At 37.4% G+C, this 15,962-nt stretch overlaps 2 protein-coding genes across 2 annotated transcripts in view; both read right to left on the bottom strand.

The window, feature by feature from the left end:
* Nucleotides 1-9,788, bottom strand: part of LOC107586001 (protein FAM189A1-like) — a 131,124-nt gene extending 121,336 nt beyond the window's left edge. Inside the window, exon 1 of the mRNA XM_016273215.1 lies at nucleotides 9,564-9,788. Coding sequence (XP_016128701.1) covers nucleotides 9,564-9,788 — 225 coding nt within the window. The remainder of the gene's footprint in view (nucleotides 1-9,563) is intronic.
* A 2,505-nt stretch (nucleotides 9,789-12,293) lies between these two features.
* Nucleotides 12,294-15,962, bottom strand: part of LOC107586031 (tight junction protein ZO-1-like) — a 136,513-nt gene continuing 132,844 nt past the window's right edge. The window contains exon 28 of the mRNA XM_016273243.1: nucleotides 12,294-14,088. Within this exon, the coding sequence (XP_016128729.1) occupies nucleotides 13,994-14,088 (95 nt within the window). The 3' untranslated portion in view covers nucleotides 12,294-13,993. The remainder of the gene's footprint in view (nucleotides 14,089-15,962) is intronic.

Raw genomic sequence — 15,962 nt, 5'->3', positions numbered from 1 at the left:
AAGTTTTGCAAGCTAAATTTTTGCTTGATACAAGACTTTAGATGCTCAGCAGACTGTGATCGTCGTTGTCTGATTCTCCTTTTCATGACTAGTCATACATTTTCAATAGGAGTCAGATCTGGACTGCAGGCAGGCCAGTCTAACACATTCACTCTGTTTTTACGAAACCACGCTTTTGTAGCACATGCAGAATGAGAGCTGGCATTGTCTTGATCTAATAACCATGGACTTCCCATGAAAGACATCATCCTGATGGCAGCATATTCTCTGTACAATCCCAATATATGCCTCCATGTCAATAGTACCTTCGCACATATGAGCCATGATCCAGCTTTGCTTGGATACCCAAACATGATACCATGACCTATTACCAATTCACCTGCTTACTGTGAACGGTTTCAAAACAGTTTAACGTGAATATTCTATAACCTTTTCACTTTTATTTTGCCTCTGTCCTAACTTTTTTGGAATGTGTTGCAGCCGTCAAAAACAAAATGTGTTCATATTTACAAAATACATTTACATTGGTCAGTGAAAACTTTGCAAATCTTTTCTTTGTACATTTGTCAATTAAATAAAAGTTAAAGAGAATTAACAAATCACAGATTCTTAATTTTATTGCATTTTACAAAATGTCCCAGCATCTCTGGGATTGGGGTTGTATATTCAACAACAAAAACATTAGCTCGTTCTGTGCATCATGCGTCATTACGGTATTTCTACGCCATTGCACGTTTAAGTTTCGTTTTACAGTTTCAGTTTTTTTAATCCAATCACACATTCAAGTTTCGGTTTACAGTTTCGGTTTTTTAATCCAATCAAATATTTACATGTCCTATCGAACAGATTAGAAAAGGTTTATCCCACCCCTCTCAACCGGATAGAAATTCCAATCAGATTGGGCATTTTTATTCCGTTTTAGATTTGCTTACATGGGGCATTTTCATTCAGATTGGCCTTTTAAACCGATTGTAATCGGAATACAATGCTCCATGTAAACGCACCTAGTGATGCATTGAAACACTGAAACAAAAATTAAAGTTAAATAAAGTTACATTTTTTAAAGTTTTAAAAAGTTAAAAGTTCAAAATAGTTAAATTACAAAATTAGAGGTACTATAATTGGATAACTGAACTCTGTACTGTTCTGTAAACTGTTTTCAAAAAATGTAAAAATGTTACAGTAAAGTTCTTGCAACGAGCCATCTTTTGTCATTTTAGACAAACAAATTTTTCATATTGCTGTTGTAGCTTGTGTGCATCAGTGCATGTGGAAAAGAAGGCGTTTAAAAAGTACCAGTTTGATATAATGACATGTCCTTAAAAACCACATAAAACAAAATGAACTTTGGTGACTCGTGTTACACATCAATCAAACATTCTCTTACTTCTAAGTGGGCATTTCTAGGACAGAAGAAGCTCAAATTTAACTGGTAACATACAGCAGTGTGGTTCCATTGCCTGGAAAGATATGATCATAGATACAGTCACTGTCTGAACTCACAAGTAACTATCTATTTAGTTTTAGTTAGCCTTCTACAGTGAGAATTATTGATGTGTTGGTAAACATGTGAACAAGGAAGCATTATTCTTTCAAGGTGTCAGTTATTGCACTTCCTTTAATGGGCTGCCATTTGCAGGAATTATGGATTACAGATGGACTGCTCTTGGAAATCTCGTCTAAATATGGCCACCTGTGCCTGAGAAGTTTCATTAAATGAGATCCATCCTACCTCCTCTGTCTTTAATCATGTTTCATATTCAGAAACAATTACGCAAGGCAATTTAGCCAACCCAGGAAATGAACAACTCCCATCCAGGCCTTTTCTCTCAGGCAAACTTGTAATTTACCAATTAGTATGCAAAGAGATTTTAATTCTGCCAGCTCCACACACAAACCACAAAGGCGATTTTTCCTCTTTAACTCCATGTCTGGACCATTAATCACTAATCAAAGCTTTTAATGATGCAGAGACAGACACTTGAATATGTACACAAGATTCTACTGCTGGAATTGCACTCTTTTAATGGTAAATCCTTATGGATGGAAAAACAACAGTATTGCTCTTGCATTATCAAAAGCAGTCCAGACTCAAGAAGAGTGAAATATTTTCCAGTTAGGGTAGAAAATGCAATCTTGAAGTAATGTAACTCCTAAAAATCTACAGACCTATTCGGGAACTAAAATAATAGTTTAAATTTGATTGGAACATGAATTTATTTTCCAATTTTAGCCATAAAATACAACCTGCTAAAGAGAACAAAATCTATCCCGTGAAAAGCCCTATCACACTGCAAATACAATGCGTTTCACCCATTCTTTTTGTCCACCTCTCTCTTCCTTTCCCATCACATTGTTCCAATGAGGCTTCTCTATCACACTTTACAAAGTCACAATGAAACAAGGCGATAAGTATGATGTTTTGAATTCAATGCATGGGCAAGGATCCAAAATAGTGAGTGGAGACAACAGAGGCTCCTCTCCTCTGCTAAGTATGAGATGAATTCTGGCATAGAGTAAACAGTGGTGACCACAATGAAATGAGCTGATTAAACTGAGCTCGGGAGAACTGACAGTGTTTTTATTTGCGGGTTTGCTGGCATGAAGAGGAAGGGAAAAGTCAGGGATGGATTAGAAGAACTGAAAGGAAAAGTTGAAGTTCAGAGCTGGGATGGGATGGGAGAGTTCACTCATTTGGGAATTCTGGAAATAAACCCAGTCTCGCACTCATTATCGAATGCTCACATCATTGCATGTAGATACTAAAAACATAAGCCCTCCTACCCATCATGATTAACAGTCTAATTTAGACCACACTGTTTTAGTGCCTTGCGTGTGAAACCACATGATGCCCACACAAGCACTCCTACTGGTAAAGAAAAGCTTAATGTTTGAAAACAGAACTTTAAATTATGAGCAGAGTTTTCTAAAAGCAGGAGGACTGGAGTTTGATGTTTTCCTCCTGTTCTAAGTCTCTACGGCTGTGTTACACGAGTCAGTTCCGATGCTTGACTAATGTGCAGCCCAGCTGCAGAGCATCTCTACAGCAGAAGCACACACTCAGCCAGATGAGAAGCTGACATTTGTGAATCTGGGATTAATTAATAAAAATATGAACTTCTGTACAGAGCCCTACATGGTATTAGGGACGAACAGATACTAAGCCAGATATAATGGTTGATGCTGATTCATATTCTGGCCAATAACCCATGAATGGACAATATTATAGCAGTTTGAGTCATGTCTGGTGTAGAAACAGTGTTAAGATGACATACGCTCTTCAAGTGAGTGTTCTTAAAAGTGGTAATTTTTTTATTTAAATAATCTACTGAGATGCCTTTGTGTTGGACAATCTAAATCGTGGAATAGGTGGAAATGATTGAAGTCACAAAGAAACTGAAAGAGTGACAGATTTTTTCTTCTGTATTGTGAAACGCTTTATCAAAATAGAAAAAAAGCAGGGCACGACCTTGGTTCTATGGATCAGTCGTTGAGTGGGTTTTTTGAAAAAAGATAAGATAAACTTGAGCTTGAAGTGACAGGGTCTGTGCGGACTAAATGACTGGAGAAGTCCTGTATGCGTCACAAGAGAAAAGTTTTCACTGGAAGATCCAGTTATGACATTTTAATTACAAATTATAGCCAAATAAAATAAAAAGAAATGAAAATAAAAAAGGAAAAAAAGAAACATACATGGATGAACTGGACATGGGAACATGGAAAAACTTTTAAAATGTTATGTTCACAATTGTTCAGAAATCTCTGATGTTGGTTCATGGTCACATCACATGCAGGTAAACAAATCTTTATTTCAGTGTTTTTTTAAATGATTGAATTATTTATTAGCTGCAGTTCCTTTGTAAAGCCCCAGGGGTTCATGAATCCCAGTTTGGGAAACCCTGTTTATCACTTTTATGTGAACATATTACACAAATTAATAAATAAATGAACAACCAAATGTACAAACAAACGTTTTATGAATCAACAGCTCAGCTGATGTGATATTTGAGCACTTGCTCCTCCATCTCACTCACTAGCTCTGTGGGAGTTTGTGAGGAGGCAGTTGAATAAAACAAAATTCTGAATCAATACACACATCAACCTTTTTCTCAGCCTTCTCCTGTAATGCCTTCAGAAGGACTCAGATCTAAAAGTTCTCAGTGATGCAGGGCACATGAAAGCGACTGAGGTGCATTCAGAGGACACATTAACACACTACTGCAACCCACCTTTGCCACACAACAGTACATCTGTTTACACCACAGTGTGCCCCTTGAGAGTGTTCATCCTTAACCGTATGCCGTGTGTAACTGTCAGTCAGGTTTGCCCTTGTTGCCAACTCCCTCTCTAAATGGAGCACTGCAATGAATTTCATCCCAGAAAAGCCATCCAGAGCAGCAGGGCTACTTCAGATTGCCTCCACTCTGTGGGGGATAATGGGGAAAAGGGCACCTCTGCACAGCCCTGCAACAGGATTTCCTCTAAGCTGCTAACTGACTCAAGGTTTATACAGAAAGTGAGGGAAGGTTTTTGGGATGCTTTGCTGGAAATTCACTAAATGCTGTTCATTCTTCATACATTCAAATATACAGTATACACTAAGAGACTTTTTACACTGAGTACCTGTTCAAGACACTGAAGCCAACTGCAGTCTGGTTAATGTGCATACATTACAGTTCAAAAGTCTCTTAAACATACTCATAATCAAAAATACAATTAAAAAAAAAACAGGATTTATTTGAAACTGAAATATTTTGCAACATTATAAATGTCTTTACTCTTAGTGTCACTTTTTATCAATTTCTTGCATCCTTGCTGAAAAAAAAAATTGAAAAAAAAGAGATTATTACTGACCCTAAACTTGTGAATAGTATTGTACATGCTCGACAAAGCTGAGCTTCAATCACATTATCAAGGTCCTAATAAAAAAAAAAAAGCTGAATGTTAACATTTCAGTCAAGATAAAGAGTGTAAAGTCATCATGAAACCAAAGTTGTGATAGATTTCACAACCATATTGTGATGTACTTTCAAGTGAAACAGCTTTCAAAATAAAAATTAAAAAAATTGTAGGGTGGTTACAATGTACAATTGCACAAAAGGCTGCAAACGAACAGCGCGCATCTGAAGTGTCTCTGAAGGAAATAATGCATTATTTATCGGCTTTAAGATATCGGCCAAATTTTCTTATCAGGCCGATACCGATAACAGAAAAAATGAGCCGATATGGGCCGATACCGATATGGTGGCCGATATATCGTGCATCCCTAGTGGTGCTTGATTTTAGCTATCGTTTGATGATTGGACGACAGCCAATTAACAGGAAGAGTCATTTCACAGGAAGAGCATGTTTTTATGAATTTTGATTAAATATTACAAGGTCAAACAAAAAAAGTATTTTTTTAATACACTAATTTTTTTACAAAGACAAGTAGCATGCATTAAAGAAAGCAAGGTTGATTTTAATTTTGGTTTGAAAAAAAGTTTAGACTGACTGAAATCAAACTTTTCAAAGAACATGTGGACATACTTATAGTATCACTCACTCACAAACAGTTCTGGTTATTTTTTCAGTTCCTGTGTTGCTAGATTCAGCAGGAAACGGTTCAGGTGATATGACAGAGGGTCATTTCATATAAGCCTGTCAGGACTCATTTTGTTACCCTAGTGACATGTCTGTTTATGGCTGTCAGAGTTTCAACACCCTTCTGCCATATTCCTACCAACACTGAAGATTCTCTCCTCCAGACCGTGATGGGCCTTGAATTAAATAACAAAATGACTTGTTGCATTGCGAAAAGAGGAGAACCACAAGTTAAATTCTCACATGAAGGTAGATTAACAAAATACTTCTGTGCACACACGCACACAAATTCAGAGATCTCCTACTGATCAGGCCTCCCTGCTGTGGTCAGAGACTTGATGCAGGCTCTGTGTTTCTTTCTGATGTTACAGCAAAGAAAGAGGGATGAGAGATGAGGGGGAGGTGGGGGACATGAGGAGCAGAAAGCTGAGAGAAAAGATGTAGGGTTTCTTAACATGACCTCAACTGTTAACCTGAAGTCTTACCAGAAAAAAAAAAAAGAAGATATTTTTATCTTTTTCTGCCCCTGGTTCGTCAGCCTCTGCTTTATTTTCTCTTTTAAAAAAAAAAAGTACAAAAAATGGACCTTTGCTAGTCAATGGGGCAGTAGAATCTTTGTACCTTATCTACCCACAAAGGTGTATGTACCCATATAAGATACTAATATGCACCATTTGAGGGTACTGCCCCAGTGCCAACTAGGTACAGCTATTGTACATTTTTTTCTGACTTTGAATTTTCATGCCATTTCAAGCAGTGACAGCAATATCCTTTACGGTTTAACATGCTAAAGCTAAACTATATGTTATAAATAAATACAAATGCATTTTAGGACCTTATTTGTGCTTAATTATTTTAAAATACCTCAAATTATTTAAGGGAACTGCAAAAAAAACAAAGGTGATTCAAAATTATGGGGGGGAAAAATGGCGACCACAGGTAGTCTGTGGGTTAAAGCGATTCCCGACAATGGGTAAAACCATGGAAAAAACACGACTGGGCTAGTTTTGCATAGCAATTGGACTATTTTTGTTTCACAAACCTGGCAACCCTGCAAAAGATGGATATATATTTATTTTGAAAATTTCTTGCACAAAATAAACTGTCTGAAATACAAAAAATCCGATATCAGCCAATAGCCTATTGAAAGCACAGCAATATTGGTAAAATAAATAAATATTATCAATAAAATTCAAAAATATACCAAATATACCAATATATTGGGCATCCTAAAAAGAAAAAGATTAGTGCAATATAATTAGTGCTGTCAAATGATTAATCGCGATTAATCGCATCCAAAATAAAAGTTTTTGTTTACATAATATATGTATGTGTACTGTATATTTATTATTTATATAGATACACACACATACAGTATACATTTTGAAAATATTTACATGTTATACATTTATATTCTTGTATTTTATATATATATATATATATATATATATATAAATATATTTAATATATAAACTTAACATTTTTCTTAAATATAGCCTATACATGCATGTGTTGGTATTTACATATACATAATAAATACACAGTGTACACAGGCTATATTATGTAAACAAAAACTTTTATTTTGGATGCGATTAATCGTTTGACAGCACTAAATATAATATATGCAAATAAACAGAAAACCAGTAACTAGTAGTAAAATTGGATAGATTCTTTATTGGCATATATGGTTCTAGAAAGAACATTTAACATCCTCGGAACCTATCCAATGCACAAATGTTTCTTTATAGTGGAAAAATGTTCCTTTAATTATTCAAACGTTCTTGACACTAAGAAAAAAAAAGAGCTGTTTATTGAAAGGTTCTCTGCAGAACCCAAAATGATTCTTGTATGGAATGAACCATGGAGTGTAGGAACGTGATGTAAAGAAATGGCGGCATAGTTACATTTTGAACATTTTAAATCATTACATTTCCCCGCTGCACAAGGACAAGCACACATGCTGTTCATCCCCCTGCCCAGCTCACTCAAGACCACACCATTAATCCAGACTCTGATTGGTAAGTAATTCTGCAGAGCTCCATTATGTCCCAGCTGCTGAGCCCACTCCTGTGAGGACAGCATGTTCACCAGCTCTCTAGCGATATGACCTAAGGCCTGGACACGGTGATTTGCCCCCACCATAACCCAGCGGCACAAAATCTATCCCAACACCCTATCAGATATTTAAAACCAGCTAATCCTCCTGCACCTTCAGTATACATCTACATGAAAACCTTTGAAATCATACTGTTACAAGAAGCAGCTGAGCTTTCTCACAGTCATGTTTCCTTATCTGCTGCATGCAATACATTCAGTGTCTGGAGAATGATCAGTGAGCCCTGATGTTTGACCTCTGACCCCAAGGCTGGTTATCTTTGCCACCACACATGTCCCGTCCCATCTATATTACATTTTCACAACCATAATTAACACCACTGAGCTTTAACATACGCCTTCTATGAGAAGAAATAAAGAGTGTGTGCCTTAATAAATATTTACTTGTACGGAATTACATTTTAAGGTGTTGAAAATACTGCCCTACAAAAGTTCCTTGTACAGTGTCCGGTAAAGATGAATCAGAGGGTTGTGCTTATGCTTTTTTGTGAGGAGCAATGGCAATGTAATTGTTACTGAACACACACACAATTAAATGTTATTTTGTGCTAAATGACAAATGCACTGTAAAAATAAAAAAAAAAGTGAAAAAAAAAGTTTACAGTGCATTTGTCATTCAGCACAGAAATAACACAATTTGAGGATGACAAAATGTGGTGTAGCCAAATAGACAAATCCAGACATTTCAGAAATTAACATAAAAAAGGAATTAAATTAATTAGGATACATACGCCTTCTATGAGAAGAAATAAAGAGTGTGTGCCTTAATAAATATTTACTTGTACGGAATTACATTTTAAGGTGTTGAAAATACTGCCCTACAAAAGTTCCTTGTACAGTGTCCGGTAAAGATGAATCAGAGGGTTGTGCTTATGCTTCTTTGTGAGGAGCAATGGCAATGTAATTGTTACTGAACACACACACAATTAAATGTTATTTTGTGCTAAATGACAAATGCACTGTAAAAAAAAAAATTTAAAAAAAGTGAAAAAAAAAGTTTACAGTGCATTTGTCATTCAGCACAGAAATAACACAATTTGAGGATGACAAAATGTGGTGTAGCCAAATAGACAAATCCAGACATTTCAGAAATTAACATAAAAAAGGAATTAAATTAATTAGGGTAATCTCCCAAATTTTAGAAGTTCTTTCTGAGTTTTAAAATATAAAAATAAAGCATGCCATGCGCTTGAAATGCAATGCAAGAAGCAGCAGGGTATAACAACAAACACATTAACAACATGGGCAACATGTCAGTTATAGGCTACAAAATGTATATTTACATAAAGCAAGAAAACTAGATGAATTAAAGATGCAAAGCCATTTCTAGAGTGTGTACTGTGGCCAGACACTGTGGAAAAGACGTGCTCTTATGATTTAATGAACAGAATTATTCCTGTCTGAAAATCTAACAAGGATGCATTAATCAATACTAGCCAGAAACTAACAGCCTGTTGAAACACTTTCACACAGAACATCAACAGGCATAAGTGAGGTGCAAATGAATGTGCCTGATCGTCTCTAAGCATTTGGCTTCATTCTGCTGCATTATAAGAGGCAATTCATCAACCACTCAGCCTTTCATAGGTGAGCTACCTGAGCCCAAGCAATAAAGCAGCTTCAAAGAGTCCCTCTGCCCCCCCGAATTATTTATAGGCTACTTAATTTCGCATTTGGTGAATATTGTACCGCTGGCTCTCTATGATGAGCTGGAGAATTTAATTAGAAGACTAAGAATGAGCCGCGCGTGATGTGATCGCTGACTCGGCAGTTGCTGGGGGGTCACAAACGGCGCGTAATATCAGCCCTCTGTTCAGGGAAAACTCACAAAAATACATTATCGCTCAACAATAAAGACAACTTACCGAGAATCCAGCCCAAAAGGGACACGAATGTCTCACCCTCGGAGATGTAGTGAGGGCCAAAGCGGCGAAACTGACAGCCAAAATCAGACTCCCGAGCACCATCTGTGAAACTCCCAGAGAAAGCATGATGCGAGTCCGGGTTCGAAACTCCCTCAGCCGCGAGAGGCTGCGGGACAGAGACACCGGGCTCAGAGACCGACCCCTCGGCATTGCGCTGACGGGCATGGTCACGACTAAACTGTTTAAACGAAACCAAAACTTGAGTTAAATCAGTGGGCTTCGGGTTTACAGGACACCTCTGGGTTCAGTCGCTCAGACATACACAACGTAAAGACGAACTCATAGCGTGTTGCCGTTACACGAGGAACCTCACGATGTGCTGCTCTCAGTGTAAGTGCGCGGTTTTCAAGCAGGTGTTTCAGCTAGCGTTATCCAAAATCATTTCAGAAGGACAATGAGGTAAGCTCTGCGTAAACGCGCGCTGTATGGTCGGTCGCCAGCTTCGAGGAAACTCACGGGATAGGTGATCCATCAAATCCGTTCACAGCCGTGACAGTCCGTTAATGAAATCTCTCACGGCTCTGAGCAGAGCACGTCTAAATAATAAAGCTCGTATTCAGAGGGACGAACTTCACATCGATCGCGCGAATGTGACGCGGTTTGAGGTTCCACGACGCGTTCACAACGTTCGGCTCCAGTGTAATAAGGTTCGTTCGAATCTTGAACAGCAGCAGCAGCAGCAGCAGCAGCCTCGCGCTAGCAGTCTGTCAGTTAGATGTGTGAGCAGGTGCTTGGGTACGATCGCGCGAATGTGACGCGGTTTGAGGTTCCACGACGCGTTCACAACGTTCGGCTCCAGTGTAATAAGGTTCGTTCGAATCTTGAACAGCAGCAGCAGCAGCAGCAGCAGCAGCCTCGCGCTAGCAGTCTGTCAGTTAGATGTGTGAGCAGGTGCTTGGGTAGAGCACGAGATGGACTGACGTGCCGCCATATGTAGATTCAGATAGATGAATGCGGGCAATGAACTCATTCGTGGAGCCATAAAAGCCAGAGTCCGTGAATGGATATAATGAGCCTACTCAATCTGACTTATTATTCATATTGTTACTTTTCATTAAACTGGCTTTAAGACTGAGCCTTTGCGTTCGGTTAATATGTCATTTAAGCAATGTCACAAGAGAAAGAGTGCTGCTGTACTGAATATTAGCAAGGCTCTTATCAGAAATGTTGTGATGCTGGTTTTATAAAATTGGTAATTAGCATCCGGCAACCTTCGTTTCAGACCAAAATTGGCTAATTTAGTAGGGATATTATTGTCTAGAATAGTCCACGCTTCATGTCACCAAGCAACGCACACAATGAAAGCAGGTCTGGAGCCAAGTATGGATGGAACGGAGCGACTGAGATCCTCCCTTTTCCTAAATCAAGGCGTTCTGTTTTGATTCCGCTGAAATGCCATTCCAGATTTTCATTTTCACTCCTCTAAGCTAGAGAGAGAACCCCGTTCAGAGCTATCTGGAGCGATAAAAAATGCCAACCATTTAACTTTTAAAAACGCGCTCCTCGCTGTAATAACATCGCTTCGATTTGTTAGATAAAATCATTTTTCGACAGGGAAAAAAGCTTTTCACCGACCTACTCCTTCTTAAACACGGAGAAGCGAAGCGATACGAACACTGAAACGACCGTCTCTGTTCGTGCCCACTGATCTGCCAATCAAATGTTTGTTTTCGGGCAATCAGATTGGCATGAAAAGTTGTATGACATTTAAATGTACTGAACTTATATAATTCCATCAGCAACATTTATGACCAAAATATACTTCTGAGTATTTATTAAAAAAATAATGCAGGCTAATTTAAACGAGCTCTCTATACATTGAAATACAGACTGTATTGATTTAATGTGAACACGGTTGAAGAAAACAGTCTGTTTTCGAACCCGTTTAATTCCAGTTTGCCCTTCTGAAAGATCGTCTATGCCTTGAAAGGAAGGATGTTAAACATGTCATAATTTACGCAGACACAGCTAACATTACCATATTTGGTTCACGTAATATTTACAAGGTCTATAGTTAATGTATTAAGATAGCTATGTCTCACATAAATCATTACATATACAAACAGCAGTCAGTCACAGAGAACCCAGAGCCCCATTTTTAATAATTGACTTATAAGCTATAAAATTGTAGCTTTCGAGGAATATATCACACCTCATGAAACAAAAGTTCGAAGAGTACTACATTTATCATTCTCTTTCCCCCACAATTGCCTCATCGTAAAATAACACTTTGAAACTGTCTATAGTTAAGCAGTTCTGACTGTAATGAAACACTTCACTAACTTTTTATTATATCTTGAAACTAGGCACGCAGTTTCATTTGGGTATTCAACGAATAGATGTGACCACTTAGCTGGGCCTGGTTTAACCAATCGATTAAAGCTACGGTCTCATTACAATCAGTTTTATAATCGCCAAACGCAATGAACATTCTGAAGGAGTGTGCACAATAAAGCACTTGCGCCACCTGCAGGCCACAGAGTGTCACTACTCATTATACTGCAGTGTGCTGTCGCAATGAGGCACAATTTCAAAGTCACCTTGCTCCTATATTGCGGGACACTGTAATCTTTATGCAAATGCTTTTTGTACTGCAGCTACAACTGCAAAAATCTACAATAAAATAACACCGTGTATTTTAAAAATGATTTTATTTTTAATACAGTGGCATACTGGAAATTGTGTTGAAAAGGGAACAAACTCTGCCACACGTGAATAGCTAATGACCAGTCAAAGCTGTGTTATATTGTCTAAAGAAAAGAAAAAAAGTCTTCCGGTGTGCCATAATAAATCGTCTATTAGTACAAAAATACATTTCAGGACACCCAATATAGCATCCAGTATCACAAATAAATGCGTGGGACACATTTCAAGCACACAGTTGAAAAGAAACAGGTTTTGAGAATAGTTTACATCAAGCACTTTCATTTGTAAATAAAGAATAAAAAGAAGGTTATCATTAAAAACGCTTATATTTAGTGTGTATCTGTAGAAAATGTGATATTACTGCTAAGTACACGTTCCAAGGCTCAAAGCTAGAACCAGAATACAAAGACGATCGTTTTAATTTCATTCATCCTCTTTTATAAATGTTTCCCCCTTAAGTTTTATACAAAATAAAGACATACAAAAAAAGTCATTTACAAACCAATAATGAAGGCAATATGCTAGCTTTATGTACAGCCAATTGATCTCCTTCCATCTTTTATTTGTGTTTCTCTTCAAAGGTCATGTGCATAGCAGATAAAAAGAGAAAACCTGTTCTTATCCTTTACACTGTTACGCTTGTGTGCAACACCCAGGTTTATTTGTACAGCGGGTTGACAAAAATGGCAGAAAGACAACTTCAGTTTCTTCATAATTTATCATTACAACAACTTAGCAAAAAGAAACCACAAAGGTTTTTGTTATTGAAAAAAGTGTCGTTTCAGATAAGGCATCACTGCTTTAGATGGAGTGAGTGAGAGAGAGAGAGAGAGTGAGGAAGAATCTGGGAGAGATAGAGGGGAAAGGAGAGAGCAGCGTTCTTCACACCTGAGTCAAAGCACGTGCATAGATCTCGACACTGCAGGAATGTTCCAGTGCTCAAGTTCACAGGTCTGTGAGGAGGCTAGTGGTGTCTACAAAGGAGCTATTTAAAAAAGGTGAGCCTTACATGACACGTCCTTGGCTAGAAAACTTCATCCTGTATTATTCTTAAGATGCCGAGATTCCCTCTGACACTTACGCACGCAACTAGCACTGATCCTGCACCTTGACATGATAAAAGTCAGGAAATGTGTCAGATGTACACTTCAACTGCTCGATTGAAAAGCCTAGAACTGGAATTCGATATTCTAGAAAAGTTGCACTATACATGAGAATCATAATATTATAGTGTGCATACTACATGAAGTTCAAATACACTTGCAGATTAATATAGTCTAAATGTTTAAGTAGCCTAGACTGAATGGAAGAACCTAATAAAATCCTTTAAAAAATAGACAACACAACTTAATGTGTCGCAGGATATTACAGTTGGCTTACAGTGCGAGTATTAGTTGATCAGTGGCACAGAGCATGTAGTCCATCGATGGTTAATGTCCGTTTTTGTTATCCTCGAAAGCCTTTAAAAGCACTTTAAAAAAAAAAAAAAAGAAGAGGAGGAAAATGATGAGGAGATTAAAACAGCACTTCATTGAATGTAACCCTCCCTCCAGTCTCAGAGGTTACCGTAAACAAAGCCAGAGCACAGTCAGGAGACCCTTCATTTAGTGTCACGTAGCGCCTTCATCTTGTGGAAGTGTGAGTGTGTGTGTGTTTATAAGGGGAAGGTCCTCTCTCCTTTAATCTGGTTCCACATTCACTAACGGGACCTGCTGTTGCCCTCCTCAGAAATGGTCAATAAGCACAGACACACAGTTGGCTCCAACCAGGTAGTTAGGATCCCCAGGGAGAGATTTGTTCTGCCAACTCTTAGGATCACCTGGATATACAGAGAAAATGTAGATGAATATGATGGACGAATGGAGAGAAAGATAAACCACAAAAACATTTGGATTATTTTTTTTTTGTAAGAAATTAATCCTTTTATTCAGCAAGAATGCATTAAATTGATCAAATGTGAATAATTTTTTTTTTATGTATAAAAGTTTCAACAAAAATATTACACAGAATAACTCTTTTTATCTTTGATAATAATAATAAATGTTCCTTAAGCACCAAATCAGCATATTAGAATGATTTCTGAAGGATCATGTGACACTGAGGACTACAAGTGCATCTCATTAAATTAGAATGTCGTGGAAAAGTTCATTTATTTCAGTAATTCAACTCAAATTGTGAAACTTGTGTATTAAATAAATTCAATGCACACAGACTGAAGTAGTTTAAGTCTTTGGTTAAATGAACTTTTCCACGACAATCTAATTTATTGAGATGCACCTGTACACTTTAAAATATATTAAAACAGAAAAGTTATTTTAAATTGTAATAATATTTCACAATAATACTGTTTTTACATTATTTTGATCAAATAAATGCAGCCTTGGTGAGCATATGAGGCTTCTTTCAAAAACACTTAGTGACCCCAAACTTTTGAACAGTAGTGCATTATATGCTAGGTACGTGCATAAATGGCAGCCAAATGTATTAATTAAAAGTTGAAAAGGGCTGCATGCATGCTTGCTTTCTAGTCAGATCCACTACACTAAAGTAAAAAAAACACTACCATAAATTTAACATAAAACAAAACACACATTTGGAGAAACATCATCTTCAAAAAAAAAAAAAAAAAAAAAAAAAAAATGTATACCATATTTCAACAGCTGTAACAGCATCATATTGTGCTATTATTTTAGCCCTTGGTTTGCATGAGGAAAAGAGAGGAGCGTAGCAGGACGCTTAGCGATAAGACAGGCTCTCAGCATGCGTTATTTGTTCTGACAGAGATAATCAACAGAGCCAAAGCAAGAACCAATAACTCATAGCCTAAGGTGCTGTAATGCATAAGAACAAAGTTGTTTTTCCATTCATCAAGGTGAAGTACGTCATTTCGGCACCACCAGCGGCACTAAACAGAAGTTTAAAAAAAGGTTGGTTGTCAAACACTAACAAACACATTATAGTTCTGTGTGATTTTGTGGTACAGAAATTACACACTTTATTCGTAAGAATTAAAATAATGGTTACACTACAGTTGCACATATACTTAGATGTTTTGTAGTGCATTTATAAATCTATAAGGACCCGAGGATTTCAGTGCCCTTTTATACTCCACCGTGAGCTCCATCAGAACAACATCTTTGTTAAATCAGTTAGGTAAACGCTCTCTTTCCAGGAAAGTGCAGGGAAATTTGCCTTGAGCTACGGATAAACAATAGCCTTGTTTTAAAATATGCAGATTAGAGGCAAAGGCCTGTAATGGTTTTGGATGAGGCAGGATTCTCCCATCTCTCCACTGCACAATCAGAACGAGAGGTTCATTAGGAGGCTAATTCAGGGCAGTGCCAGGTTTACCAATAAGAGTTATATAGAGACGAATGAGAGGAAGGAAAGAGAGAGAGAGAGAGAGAGAGAGAGAGAGAGAGAGAAATTAAGAACTGGAGAAAAACATTTGCTGTTCTCCAATAGCGGGACAAAGGCAATTCCAGCATCTCTGCATATTTAGACATTTGGGTGGCTGTGTGAGAATCAGTTTAAAGTACAAACAATGTGAGTGAATTATGATTAATAGATGTGAATTCCCATTCATGAAACCCAAGTGAAGATGGAAAACTTATTTTTTAGTAATGTTCATCTGTGATTACTCAACTAATTTCAAGGGAGAAATTGAGTGATTCAGTGACCGATCGAGAGAAC

This window comes from Sinocyclocheilus grahami, unplaced genomic scaffold, assembly GCF_001515645.1.
Source record: "Sinocyclocheilus grahami isolate Dianchi unplaced genomic scaffold, SAMN03320097.WGS_v1.1 scaffold76.1, whole genome shotgun sequence".
Taxonomy (NCBI): domain Eukaryota; kingdom Metazoa; phylum Chordata; class Actinopteri; order Cypriniformes; family Cyprinidae; genus Sinocyclocheilus; species Sinocyclocheilus grahami.
Note: the sequence above shows the minus strand (reverse complement) of the source record. Positions and strands in the feature narration are given on the sequence as shown.